General features: G+C 35.1%; 1 protein-coding gene across 13 annotated transcripts in view; it reads left to right on the top strand.

Moving 5' to 3' along the window:
* The window catches only part of LOC105323220 (cAMP-regulated phosphoprotein 21), a 37,040-nt gene that overhangs the window by 4,910 nt on the left and 17,006 nt on the right, over nucleotides 1-15,124 (top strand). For 3 of the 13 annotated variants that reach the window (XM_034449829.2, XM_034449881.2, XM_034449875.2), the window contains exons 1-2: nucleotides 9,363-9,515; nucleotides 14,945-15,104. In XM_034449829.2, the coding sequence (XP_034305720.2) occupies nucleotides 9,390-9,515; nucleotides 14,945-15,104 (286 nt within the window). In that variant the 5' untranslated portion in view covers nucleotides 9,363-9,389. Of the gene's footprint in view, nucleotides 1-13; nucleotides 136-218; nucleotides 371-1,108; nucleotides 1,194-2,855; nucleotides 3,013-7,195; nucleotides 7,337-9,362; nucleotides 9,516-14,103; nucleotides 14,241-14,944; nucleotides 15,105-15,124 lie in introns of those variants that run through there. The other 10 variants (XM_034449846.2, XM_066083557.1, XM_034449839.2 and 7 more) reach the window with 8 other exon arrangements.

The following is a 15,124-nucleotide window of genomic DNA, read 5'->3' as shown; positions in this document are numbered from 1 at the left end:
GTTAGGTAAATGAACAGCATGCACATTCTTTGATGTCACAATTGGGTCACCGAGGGTGATGGTTATAACTCCCTAGTTTGGTAGGACTTGGTAATTTGCCCAGTGGTGGCAGCTAGAGGGCGCTGTGAGCAGCAGGTAAGTGAATGGGTTCCCCAATATCTGCCTGAAGCCCCCATCACTGTATTGCATGTTTTTATTATCTATAAATGATCGCTAGCATTGTCTTCTGACACTGATAGCACACAGACTGTAGTTTACTCACTGTATTGCTCAAATTGCTACCACCAGTGACTCTTTCTTCCAAGGAATCCTGTTTATATAAGCTTCTGTGTGTTCACTGTGTGGAATTATCTTATCCATTTCCAAAGTTGTAAGTAAGAAAATATGTTCAAGTATTAATGGCATTTGATTGTAAAGCTTGCATCAATGTTGGGTTTTTCCTGCTGAAGACTAAACAGAAGGAATTCATTGACAAACCCATCTGTTCATTCACTCCACTGAAGCTTAATGTGGGGAACTTTTTTCTTTTAATAAAGCTTGATTGAATTGTGTTGTCTCCCCTAGCACTGAGGTGGGATAAATGTGCAAGTGTGAAGGTCGTTGGTGCGGCAGACCGACCAAACAGGGTGCTTGATCACAGACTGGCAAGGTACACTGTCTGTGGCTGCCAACCCCAGTGTTCAGGGGAGTACGTCTTGTATAAACAGAAGGCATTGAACAGAGTGTTTCTGTATACAGGCAGAGATAAAGACGCTGATCTTGGATGTAATCAGAGGGAAGCACTGTTTCACAACATCTTCTGTTGTGTGTTTATATAGATGCTTCAGTGACAGGCCAATGGAGTTTGCTGTGTTTCCTTCATAATGCTGACAGAGTTCTAGGGAACTCTTGTATAAGTGTTCTTGCTTCTAGATGCTATGGTACTCCATATTTCTCATTTACTTTGACCTTCTATTTTCATGTGCTATTGAAACTTGGAATTATTAATTTGTACATTTTAGTGGATATTGCTGTGTTGTTTTTGAAATTATATTGTTCCATGCCAAGGCAACAATTTATTGCTAATTTTGAAACAGATATTTTAATATTTCTTTGTTTTCCCTTCAAGGTGCTCGCTGTATGGAGGAGTATGACTGTACCTTTATGAGTTAGTCCTTGTCTTTCACATAAAATAAAACCAAAGTATTCCCAAGGTGAATTTCCTACCAAATTTAGCCAAACTACCTCTGTTTTATTGGTATTTTAAGAACACTTTGATGTATTTAGAGAATCATCAGTCACTGATTGGTTTATTTTGTGTTAATTTATATCATAGCCCATGGCTAGGGTATTAGTCCTGGCTTGTTAGTGAATAGCCTCAACCATTAGTTGCTTACCAAATAAAATGTTTGATTCGTGCTATGTAGGAAGCAGAGTCTTTGATTGGGGCATTGTGTCTAATGTGTGTCAGATAAAGATTGGAGTGTAGGCGTTGAACCAAACATTAGATGTATCTAGTCCTGTTGACATGGTTTAACAAAGCTACAAACATTGACTGACATTCATCTTTCTATCAGGGATCTGTAACTTGATCAGCTGTACTCTCCATCAAATCCACACTCAGCAATCCGGGAGTCTTCTCTGTTCTCTTTAAGTCTATCAGGATCCAATATTTATTTTGACATCCTAAATGTTCAGTTTTTTTCATTCAAAGACTTACCATGATCTAAACCCAGTCTCTTTAATTATCAATGCAGAATATTATGTTATTATTAAAGAAAAACTCAGAATATCTTGGATATGTACGTATATGATGCAAAAATCTTTTTATTCTTCATGAAACAATTTAAGAAAACGTGGTATTAGGAGCATTAGAATGTAATATTATGATCCTCTTGTTTCTGAGGGCACAAGTAACAACCTTATCTTACTCCTGAGTCTGTCATCCTGAATATGCTGAAATAAATAGTTCGAGATTTAGAATATATATATTTTTTAATTTCCAGCATGTTTAAATGTCAGATTGTTCCAAGAAAAGTCTAAATAGGTTATTTTACAAAGGTTACCTAACTTACTTGATTCTCAATCCATTTACAATATTTCAAGTCACAAATAATTATTAATACTTATAATGACTTAAGTCGCGACAGCTGCCCAGAGATTTAAGGTGGGATCAATTTATCACTGGGGTGGGGGGATATCCACAATGTATTTAGGTCAATGACCAAGCTTGGTAATGATTATTGAACCATTGATATGTTTGTTATATTATATATAAAGGAAATGCCTCTGGAAATACATGTATCAATTATAGTGATATCATATTAGGCTTGGGGTAAAAGAACATTTAGACACCACTAACTTCAATCAATACTGTTGTTACTCACTTCAATTTATGCCAAAAGGTACTGATATGGCCTGAAAAAAGGACATTGAATGCCGCAATCATTGAGACATGAAAGTCTTGTGCATTTACTGCGGTTCCAAGACTTATTAAGCTAGCAAGGTGACAGTTTCAGTATTACTAAATAAAATTATACACCGTCAACAATAGAAAAGAAGCAATTACATATCGAACTTGTAGCTCTGAATCAGTGTTAAAAAACGATGATGTAATTCTAGAGGGGAAATCCATTACTGTATGCTGGAAATTCAATTTGGTACGGCATTATTTGTTTTGGGAAGATACTCCAGAGTCATCGATTTCTTAATACTTATTTCCAGATTTCTCAATAATAAGCATTGAATTCTAGACCAACATTTATCAATCAATGAAAATTCACTATTTTTACAGTAGGTTTTGTTTTTAAGGAAATTAGATAGAATATATATATACATGTATATATATATAGAAATGCATAATTTTTTTTTTTCAGAACCAGACTTACTGAAAGAGCAAATCAAGGAGAAATCTTTTGCCTACAGACCTGCATGATCCGAACTCCATCTTGGAGACATGGAATTTGACAGAACTACCAGTTCAATTCTTTGAGAACACCATCAGACAACACACCTCCTATCATATGTATAGAGGTAAGCAATATTCAAAATAGTTGCCTGTCAAGTAGTGCTGTAGAAAATCTTTATCTCTTTTCATATGTTTTGTTATCAACATACAGAGGTGCAAAATAAAGATAAAGAAATATTTTTTGTAACCTCAATTGTCGGTTATATTTGACAAGATGAAGCTGTTAACTATGGCATAGAATATTTCAAACAGCAATAGTATTTTTCACCTTCTAGAAATTTCAAAAAAAGAAATCGTTATCAACTGCATGCACGAGATGCTTGCAGGAATTGGGTTTTTATAGTGTAAAAAATCAAAGTGTGTTCAGGTAGGTACACGAATACCGGTATGTTGTGACAGAAAATAAAATCAGGTTGAATGTAGGCTAGGCAGGCTTTAATGTTGGCTTGCATCCTGGCACACTTTGAGAGACAATTTATTGAGAGGACTTTGAAGGATGCCAAGTCATGCTTTCATCAAGGTGAATGTAATGTTCTCGAGTTTTGATTTTAGTAAATTAGCAGCTCATCGGATTGAGATGGAATTTCACAATCAAGGCATATTGATCTGCATGATGCTGGCATACAGTGCAATTACTCAGTGGGTGTTACGCAATATCAAGCAAGTGTGCCCATAGAAAAAAGGTGTGGGGCCATTTCCAAAAGATTATTAGCCTTTTTATGAGATTAAATGTGCAAAATGATATAAAAACTCTGTTATGGAATTTCCCAAGAATTTTTCCATCCTAAGCACCAGACAAAACAGGATGAAGATAAGGACAATTTTACACTTGTTTTCTTGGATCTAATGATGATGTTGTTGTTTTCACCTGTCTGGAAAGGAAAGATTTATGAGAAAGGCAACTCAGGTGCAAGGAAAGTTCCACACCTCTGGACACCTAGTCCATCAGTTAATCTAAAACAGAGTGTGTTTGTCAGTTTCACGTATCCCTGGTCCAAGCTAATGATATTTATTGCCTGAATTGTTGTAAACAGCTCTTGATGAATTAATTAAAAGTATGAATGTACCAAAATGAACAGATTGCTACATTGTATCAAATACCTTTACAAGAGCAATATAATTTAAGGACGCTCAAAATAAACGGTGAATAGTCTTAATAGATGATTTCTCATTTCTTTTTGGATACATTATAATTATATAAGATTTTTTTTATTTCTCCAGCTTTGCTATTTGACAAATCCAACTCTATTATAATAATAGAAATTTGAGAAATCTTTGACAAGTCGGATGCATTCAAATTTGACAAATTTGGGAAAGGCAACTGTGAGTTTCTCAAAGTTTCACACGGTCCTGGGCCGGGTTGTCCCTCCGGTGGTGTCGCTGGTGAGAGACCCCTGAGACCGACCACCGTTGTCCTCCCATTAAACCTCTAGAAGGCATAAAAAAGATCAATGAGGGCCAATAAGGAAGCTCTGTTTTTTTGGGCTGGTATCACTTGGTGTGACTGCTCAGACAATGGAGTCTCAGTACTGGACAGGTTTTTTATGGCCTGGTGTGGAGCAACAAACCGGTTTTATGGGCTCATCTGATTGTCATTTCCATGGTCTTACAGATGTGAAAACACCTTAAACCGTTTGATTAATATAAAAACATTGCTTTTTGTTTTATTGTGTTTTCATGCTATTGTGTTTTCATGCTTGTCTTGTTAAGTTAAAAAAAAAGTTGCTATGGTAATAAAGAGAAACAAATGAGAAGAAAAAAACCTTTTGTAGATTAAGAAAAATACTAAAATGATGTACAATTTTTTTATCTTCAAAATAATGACAATGTACGTTATTTAATGTAATCTGAGCTGAACTGAAATTAAGTACTGGTATAAGCCACTACCTCACAGTAAAAGATCTAAATGTAAGAGTATCAAATCAAGAAGGGCTGGAACATCTCTGCCTTGGGGTTTTCAAGACATTGCAACAGTTTTTGCTTGATACGCAGTTGCTATTAATAATGTTTGGATGCATGCCTGAGGTCTCCAAAAATTCTTACTGCCATTGTATTCCATGTATGCAGGTCAATACACTGAATCAGAATAGCCCATAATTAGCTATGATTGCAAAAGCTGTTGAAAGTCAATATGTGGACACTATATTTTTACATAAATGGATCATAACTTGAAAAAATATAGTAGCCAAAGGTTATATTTGGGAGATCAAAACTTCGTCAGCTAATGAGACCACGTGAAAGGTCGCGAAAATTAGAGATATAAATAGAAATTTTACCCAAGTTTTCACTTCATGAATATTCATCAGGATTCAGGCCCACGTTTTTAGGAGGGATTTGATAAAGTTATTGCAACAGATTTTGGGTGCCAGGCTGACTACTGTTACACTTTAATGCAGCACAGAACGGCGCAGGGGGAATTGATTCAGAATCACAGGAGATGCAAGCTTTCTTATCTAGAATTGAAAATACAAGTAAATACCTTTTATCATTAAGCTAAGTCTGCGATAGAAGGTCATTGGATCAATTTATCACCAAATGATGAAATTGTTAATGAAATCATTATCAGACTGTTCTTTGGCAATGAAGACAAGTTTTATACCACTGCGTAAAAAAAAATCATAATTACCATTAAAACGTCGTCAAGATAATGTTTAATAGGCACTGTTTGTGTAACCTGCGGAATACACATGAAGTCCTGCAAGTCTTTTGATACCATCAGCATAGATAAAGGTGATCGATTTTGTTCATGGTAGCTGTTTTTTTTAATCAAAGCTGTGCTTTGGTAGAATTAAGTTGCGGTATAAAGCCTAAAGCAGTTTGTGTAGCAGGCCAGATCGCCCTGACAAAAATGTCCTGATTGATTTTCATACCCAGCTAATTTGACAAAGCTTTGATATTCTTAAAAGCTCAATTTGAAATGCTTGATCACCCCAGATTTTTGTTTGTGTTCTGTTTAAGGGACTTTTCTGTGATTAATGCACTTTGTTGATTGATCCAGCTCAACTAACTGGGGCTTCTAATCAATTCTTCTATAGTTTCAACAGAACACAGCTACACTAAATACTTTTCTTTTCATTGAAGAACAAGTCTTAAATTGTCTTTTATTGAATCAAAATTGTGATCTATGTCCAATTTTGATTCCTTTCATATGTAATAAAAATATTTCCCAGACAAGTGTTGGTTCAATGATGGCACAAGATTTGGGGGGAAAGAAGCAGATAAAAAGGAAAGAGAAAAGAGACTGAAGGTTTTTTTGTGGGTGGTAATGGGAAGGGGCTGGACATACATCAGGGACTTGGTTATTGGTCCTTGTGTTTTAACAGTAAAAACATCAGTAAATAGTTCCCAATTTGAATGCCATTACAAATAGAGGCCTCCCACTCAGATCATTAGATGCTGGCAGGAGTCCTGCACACTTCAGCTGTACTTTTACCAGTCTTGGTAGGAAAAAAAATAAGATTCCGAATGAAGGGCTGGCATGCAGTGATGCTGTTTCTTTGAATGTCATCTGATGGAATACTGATGAGCCTGAGTGGGAGGAAGAAGCTGTGTTGGTAAACCTAGTGCGGAGATCAGAATTAATTTGTGTGTACAGAGCTCCAGATATACACTCTTTCCGATCAGAAGTCGGAGCGATCAGTAGTCAGAGCGTGGGAGTCGGTTCTAATGGTTCTTATGGACAATCAGATGTACAGGCACTCATGCAGTCTTGTAGCATCACCAGTCAGGATGTCAATCTGAAGTTAAAATTATTTTTATAGTTATACATAGTTGTATTATGCATGCTACAAAAAATAAATGACTGTGTATTGTATTAGGAGAATCTGTATTTAGATCTATGACACATAAAAATGCATAACATTTTGTTGCGAACATACATCTATTTTTGAAAACACATAACAAATATTGTTCACATCAATCATTGCTGAATTGGTTGCTAAGATTGACACATAATTAATATGCCCACTAATTATTTAAAATAACACTTTAAAAATACTTAGTTAACCTTGGTAAGGACTTGGATTTCTCCTTCAGTGAGAAGTCTTCATTATTGACAGGCACTGGGCTATTTTGGTAAGAAGTGAAAGACATCTTCAATGAAGGTTTGTGATCGAAGGCAAAAAATCGAGAGACAGACTACATACAGGCGAGTACAGACTGTGGAGTTTCTGCCAGGTATAACACTATCGTGGACAGTTCTGACACTGTCACTGTATAAAGACGTTGCACAAAGCCATGCTTTATGATCGCTGACCACGGACACACACAGATTTCCCCCCAAAAATGTCAGCCCCTTATCTTGTGCAAATCATGAGATGTTATGTTGTGGGAATGGCCGTAAGGCACAGGAAATAGGTGTCTCTAGAATCAGTGGCCAGAGTTTCGTTGGTAAGTGGTAAACACATAGCCGCATACCCTTCCATTTTTATTGCGGAATGAGTAGTTTCTGTTTTATTCTAAACTAATTTGATTAAAGAAAATGTCAGTTGTGCTTTCATTTGAAATGATTTTCATTTTCATTCTGTCAATGTCTTAGCTTCAGATGAAAGTTGTCCGATCTCTATGGTAAGGTACAAGATACGGGGGATACATACATGTAATTCAGTGTAATTCAGTTTGTTGGAAAGGTTACTCGCAACTTGATAATGCTAAAAAGTGATAGGAGTTTGTTCCATGATGTTGACCTTTAAGATGGCTAGTATTTGGTATGTAGGTAGGCTGTGATTGGTTTTTTTTTTAAATATTTGTTTCTAGTGTTTTGTTATTTAGGAATGTCATAGGGTAGGAAGTGATTGCCTTTTGATATTTTTTATCTATTGTTTAGTGATTTGTTTATGAAATGTCATAGGTATGAAGTGACTGCCTTTTGATATTTTTATATTGAGTACCGGTATATATTGATGTATTTATCAGTGATTTGTTTGTGAATGTCATAGGTAGGAAGTGATTGTGTTTTTATATTTATATATCCACTGGATATTGATATAACCTAGGGAATTATGGGTTCCACTACTTATCAACTTTTTGGGGGGCTAATTTTAGATTAATTAAAAAATTCAAAGTCTCTTTCTTTAATAGCTAGGAAAGGAGTGTCCCCCTTTTTTTTATAGAAAAAAAAGTGTTTAAAATGTGTTTTTTAACAGATGGATGGATGGATGGATGGATGGATGGATGGGTAGCAAACAAATCTAGATGTGACATTACGCATGTAGTTTTTACCAATATCTAAGTGTAAAAGAGGATGATGGATATAAAAAGAATTGTGTACTAAAATGTTGATATCAGATTTCTCTTTTAATTTAGGAAGTGCCAATATGATCTTGCTTGAGCCCCTGTTTACATGATGCGATTTTTTAGATCCAACTCGCCAGAAAATTGTGAGACAAATATAAAGTCAGATGGAATAGAAACTTGCTCTATTCTGTCTGGCGGGTTGGGTGGTTTTGACCAATCATTAGCAAGATAAGAAAGGTTGATCTAAATATAGTGCAATTAAAGCATGGATCTTTCATGAACATTTGCAACTGATATATTAAAATTTATTTGAAGATGAATTTGATATATTTTGAGTTGGAAGTGTTAAACTTAAGTAAGGACTCAAACTGACATTTAGAAAAACATTAATAAAGTTAAATTAGCAACAGAATAATATCTACGGATTGCTAAAAGATTTGTAAAATACAAATTATAAAGTTATAGTTATCTTCTAATGTTATATTTAAAAGAACACAAATTTGAAGGAATATATTAATGAACTACATTTCTGACAAACCATAGGGTGAAAATGCTGCACAGAATGCAGACGTCAGATGCAAAATCACATTTGAAGTCTCAGTTCTTGTAAATAGGCTTTAAGGCTGTTGTCACTCAGTTGAACTATGGTTTCGTCCTTGTAGCTCAGGTTTTTGCTTTGTTTTCAGGTTTTATAGGTTTTTGCAAAGTTTGAAGTTTTTGAACATTTTTATTTGAAACCAAGTCTGACTGAGGCATATGTAGGTCTCTTGGAAATGAAATACCAGTACCAGCAAACCTGGTACAGAATTTATTGTTGTCTCATGGTTGGTCACTCACTGATTTAGCAAATACTTTTCTGAAACTTAATTAAATATCTCTTCATAAAGCATGATGATGTAATGATAATTATGTATATCTGAGAATTATGTTATGATATCATAGCATTATATTTGGATAATATAGCTATAAAAACCTATAAATTACTTCACAAAGACTGGTAATCATGTATATACTGATAGGAATCCATCAAAGACAGTACTTTACATAATAATTCAAGTCTGCAGTTATCACAGAGACCGACAGGGCTGTGTTGATATTGTGTTGACTACTGACACACAGGAGCTGGTCGAGAAATGGGCTGCTACTGCTGCTGCTGCTGCCGCCGAGTGTCTACCGAGACCAGAACTTATAAATATACCTGTAATCAATGTGTAGCAGGACTTCTCCAGTGTTCAGTCGCTGTCTGGCTGTGGAGGAGACTGCTACTGTTGGTGTGACTGCACTGGTGTGTCGGAATTACTCCGTGATAGTCAGGACTACAGGTGTAGACCAGGTACAGTACACTCACCTGTACATGTAGGGAATACACCTGTAAATGGGGAGGGGTGGGGGAAAATTGCCCAGGGGTTTCATTGACAGGTTTATAAAAAGAAATGTGTGAAAGAGAAAGATTTTTTTAGGGAAGATGAAAATCAAGTTTTGATAAGTTTACCTAAATGAGGTGTGTTGTATAGTGAAATCTTGTGGGATGTTCTAAAAATGTTCTGAAGTTGCTTGTTTGATTTTTTTTTGTTTTAATACAAATCAATGAGAGAATTCTCCACTGTTCATTAAGTCTGCAGCAGGAGTTCATTATTTTTCTGTGTAAGGTGATATAGATTTTATTTAAATGTTCCAATTGTTTGTTCTTCAGCATGATGGATTGGTAACTGAGTGCTATTATTATACAGTTCATTTCATCAGAAATAAATGGGTTATTTTAGTCTTAATGTTGACATGGTGACATTATTTATTTACAGTAACTTTAATCCTTATTTTAGGTCTTAAAAATATATGTAACTATTTTTAATTTGGTGCAAGTCAATTAAATGTCCTGCTCTAATGTTAATGAGAAATAATGGATTTGTTCAATAGATTAATGGGAACAAAATTTTTCTATTTCCTAGAACATAAAATAAAGATAAATCTCCATATGGAAGAATTTTAAAAGTTTGCTAAAAGTGTCGTGATGTGATTAATTATCAGAGCTATAAATAACACTAGATTTTGACCCGTGCTTGCACGGGTTGACATAGCATATGATATCGGACATTTACGAAATAAATACATCGACACACCGTATATTGTTGACATTTGCATAACCAAGCTTTAAGCCTACAATAATACTATTAATTTCACTACACTCTGCTAAGTTGGAATAATGTAACTGTGTCTGGGGGAAAGCCTTCACCACAGTTAAAATGCCCCCCCCCTTCCCCATATACCATGTATACCCGTAATGTAGCAGACCATTGCAGAATCGCTCCAAACGATTTTGGAGAAATAACAGTCAAATTGTTCATAACAAACCATTCTGAAGCTGTAAATACCTTTCTTCGAAAAGTTTAATTGTATAATTGCAGAATTCAACATTTCTTCAACATCGTTTTTTACACACCATGTTGACATTCGAAACTTAGAGTTAGAGTTATCTCCCGTATTTTCTTTGATGAACAGAAAAAAAAATTCCAATGAAAATTTACACGCATTTGTTTTATCGTCTCCGAGTTTATGCAAATGTGATATTGTGGAAACATAAATAAAGAGACTCCTGTGATTAAGCGTAAATGTAATGCGCATGCGCAAGATTGTAAAATCAAAAAAATTCAGATGATTTCCGGATTTTTTTGAGGAATTTTCGTTGATTATTAATTAGCGATGCTTGATTGAGAAAAAATAAAAACAAATTGGTAATCTTCAAGTACCAATGATGTTTAGAATATATAAAACAAAGGACAGTACTCTTCCGATTTATCGGTATTAAAGCTAAAAAATTCGAGTCTATAATTTTAATATAGTAGTATAGATTTATTTACTGTATGGAAATTCAAAGTCTGATTGTCAGGTACTTAGTTCAATCTGTGATTTAGCAAAAATAAAAAAACGTACTGGTACTTTCTAAACATTTTACTTCAGTGCCAAAATGCAAACCTCCGTACAGTAAGGCTGAATAAAAATAAGATAGACAAGAATCATTCATGAGCCTTGTGCTTTTAATTTGACACTGCTTGAACCTATTATTTGAAACATCATACCAAAATTTTTAAAGAAGGGGGATCTAATGTTCTTGGGTTTGTTTGTTTTTTTAATCTCAATCATGAGCACTCCCACCCTCATTCCAACTCATACCTCTGATTCAAATACTCTATGCTACACATATTATGGGGGTCAGTACTAGAGTTGTTTCCCCTGTCTGCCACACCCTCTCTACCTACATCTAGTTGATGTTAAAGACAAAAACGTGTGATTGCTTCATCAACTCACAGTGAGTCTGTGACCAAAGTAGATGTGGGATTTACGTGGACAAGTTTTTTTATGCTGTGACTGAAGCGTCTGAGATCATGAAAGTTAATCTGGTTTTTTTTATTCAGAGGTGCGACAGATCAATGTCTTTACAAGAATTTGTTGTTGTGTGAAAACTACCTGCTCTGACTGGTGAAGAATTGGATGAATTATTTAAAATAGCATGGATATTATTAGGCATCCTCATAGTTTGTTGTTGTTTCCTCTTACTCCTAGAGGTAGCCTCTGGTTCTTCAGTCTGTAGTTACAGTTAAAACCATGCAGTAACCAAGTCAGTTAGACAAAAACTTCTATGAATAAAAAATGATAAATAAAAGATTCATGAAGCATTTAAACCATATGTCCTAGTCCTTGGTCTTTGTCTTTGCGGGCCACTTAATTATGATGGCGTACAAGTATTAACCATTTATAATTGTTTCGGATTCACATTGGGACTACTAAGCATGAAAAAAGCAATGCAACCCATAGTGATGGGAGATTTCAAATGCAATTTCATTAAAACTTATTTATTTGTGTGGAATGAGGAAGTTTCAAACAATACAACCTAATGTTTATAACAGAATAAAAGAACATCATTGGTTGGACAATTTAATACAGCTCTGTGTAATTTTGGGATATTAGGTGAGTGTGTTAAGAGATGTCCTACTTTTTCAGCTGTGAATATTTTTTGGGGCTCTGATTTAATACGACACTTGAAACAGAAATTGAACTGCGCTCGCTGACAGCCTGTAGCTCTTAAAGGCTCCTGTAGTTGTTTGTAACGTCATGGCAACCTCTCAGGATGTAGAGTTTCAGGGGCTCCATTTTCATGCATGCACAACCAATGGTCCAGAAGAGACTGTTTTGAAGCTAAATGAGCTGTTGCTTTATTTACGGTTATTGAAGACTCACTCACAGAGATGTTCTTTCAGGAGATAAAAATATTGGAAATCAAATATGTGTCAAATCTTTGGTGGCTCACGTTTAAACTTTGGTGGCTCACGTTTTGTGAATTTTGTGCCCAACAGTACAATAGAGCTTTACAGTTTTGACAAAGAAGAACAGTGCTGTTTGAAATACAGGAATTTGAGTTTATATGTGTATCAAATGTTCAGGAAGCTGGGTGGTCAACGATTTAACAAGAAGATTTACTGTAATTCCTAATTAAACGCAAGGAATTAATATTCACATAAAATCACGAGAGGCACATCTCACCGATTTTAAAATCTCACATTTATTTTACTGACAGATGTAATCTAAAGAAACTATGATAAAAATCTTGTGTTCGCGATTTCATATTCCCGCAATTTGATGCAAAACGGTTGAATCGCAGAATTAAGTACTCGCGAAAAATAAGGAATCTACATTACCTCTTGTTTTTAGTTGTAATTTGTTTAGATTTAAACAATTATTTAGTAAAGAAAATTTTCATATATTCTGGCTTTTAAATCTGAGTATTTTCATATATTCTTATGCAGAGCTCTTGTTTTAAAGGAGATCAATACAGTCTAAAAATGGCCCCAACCATCCAACCCTCTTAAATAAAAACTGAACATTAAGACTAATGAAAGAACTAGCTTGTTATAACAAAATATAGGTAGTCTATGACCACTAGTTTCCTTTGTTTCTCTGTCATCTGGAGGCTGAAATTAAGCAGGTGAACTATCAAAGATCTCTTACTTGTATTCAATGTATTTGATAATGGAATACCCATTTTGAGTCTCCTGTAGGACCTATTGTTTAACAGCATTTGATTTTAATGATTTTTCTTTACTTCATTGTGAATAGCATAGCAATTATATTGAATATGACTTTTTAGACAAAGGAAAATATTAGCCCAATTTTTTTATTTTATGAAAATGAATAAGGAAAACAAAATTATTAATAATTGCTTACAAGTTGAATTTTGGTAATCTTTAAAATTCTATCAGCCCTTATAGTGACCCAAGTGGGTAATATTTACAATTGCTCAAAAAAGGGCCATGGCGTTTGTAATTACTGTATATCAAACAAGATAACGGGTATCTGTACGCACAATGAAAACTAAAATCGGCCTCCTTACTTGTTTCTTTAAAAAGTTTTCTTTAAATTAACAATTTGTATAATTAATAAAATGCAACAGATTATAATTAATAAAATACAACATGTTACTAAAAAAAATAATATCAGTATTACCTTGGAACATGGGGGTCAGTGCAAAGTTCGTAATTTACCTTTTAATGTACATATCTGAAATAGGAAAGCAAAAATATAATTTCGAAACCAAAGCACCCCTTCAAATGTTGTGCACACTATAATGAAAAAAAGTTGGACTATTGAGAGAGTATTGATAGATGTAATTTATGGATATTGTGATCAGAGCCCTAGTGTATAATTAGGAATGATTGGGAGAGATAGCTGTAATGCCAAGTGACTCTCGGTCGGGGACTTCCTTCTCTCTCTAACTGATTTGTGGTCGGCCAATTTCCTCCAGTCTTCAGTGGTTTGACACAGTTGCGTGGGTGTAATTGTAAAAGTTTCACTCTGCTAACATTGAATGAACACAATATCAGGAAGATCTGATAAATCGGAGAGAGATAAAGCAAGCTTTTGGAGCCTGTATGTAATGGGATGCCTAGCTCAAGACATGAAATGAAGGTTTATTTGTATTAACCATTTAAAGGAGCTTCATTTCTATTTGTGTGATGAAAGCAGGGAGAGAAGTACCAGTATGCTGGACATTTATCCACAGAACTAGGTACGATTCTCTCTGAAGAAAAGTCTTGTGTGAATATGTGTGACTCTATTTAGACATTTTGAGTACACACTGAGTTTGTTGACTAATACTGATGGTGTTGCATTCATGCAGGCTCTCTGTATGTGAATATATGTGGACTTGATTACACCGAGTTTGTTGAGTAATACTCTTGGTTTCCCTATGTATATATATGTAGACTCGATAACTGAGTACCATTGAGTAATAGGAAGGGCCTGCAAGTAACACTTAAATTATCTGTTTATATATGGACTCGATAACACTGAGTTTGTTGAGTAATACTCATGATGTTGCTTCCACACAGGCTCTCAATATGTGTTTGTGTTGACTCGATAACATTGAGTTTGTTGAGTAATACTCATGATGTTGCTTCCACACAGGCTCTCAATATGTGTTTGTGTTGTTGACTTGATAACACTGAGTTTGTTGAGTAATACTCATGATGTTGCTTCCACACAGGCTCTCAATATGTGTTTGTGTTGTTGACTTGATAACACTGAGTTTGTTGAGTAATACTCATGATGTTGCTTCCACACAGGCTCTCAATATGTGTTTGTGTTGTTGACTTGATAACACTGAGTTTGTTGAGTAATACTCATGATGTTGCTTGCAGACGCTTTCTATGTGTATATATGTGGACTCAATAAAATTGAGTTTTTTGAGTAATACTTATGTTGTACTTTCAGGCTCTCCCTATGACGATGGCCACTGAGACATTACAGTCCCAGGATTCGCGTGGCAGTGGCATCAAGTCGGCCGTCCTGTGTAAGCAGTCCGAGATAGAGGAAGAGGAGCAGGATACCAGTCCAGGATCTGACCAATCGGACGCCACCATCACAGCTGGAGGTCAGTCTTAATGACAGACA

The sequence above is a fragment of the Magallana gigas genome, chromosome 5 (genome assembly GCF_963853765.1).
Source record: "Magallana gigas chromosome 5, xbMagGiga1.1, whole genome shotgun sequence".
Lineage (NCBI taxonomy): Eukaryota > Metazoa > Mollusca > Bivalvia > Ostreida > Ostreidae > Magallana > Magallana gigas.
This window is presented reverse-complemented; position numbering and strand designations above follow the sequence as displayed.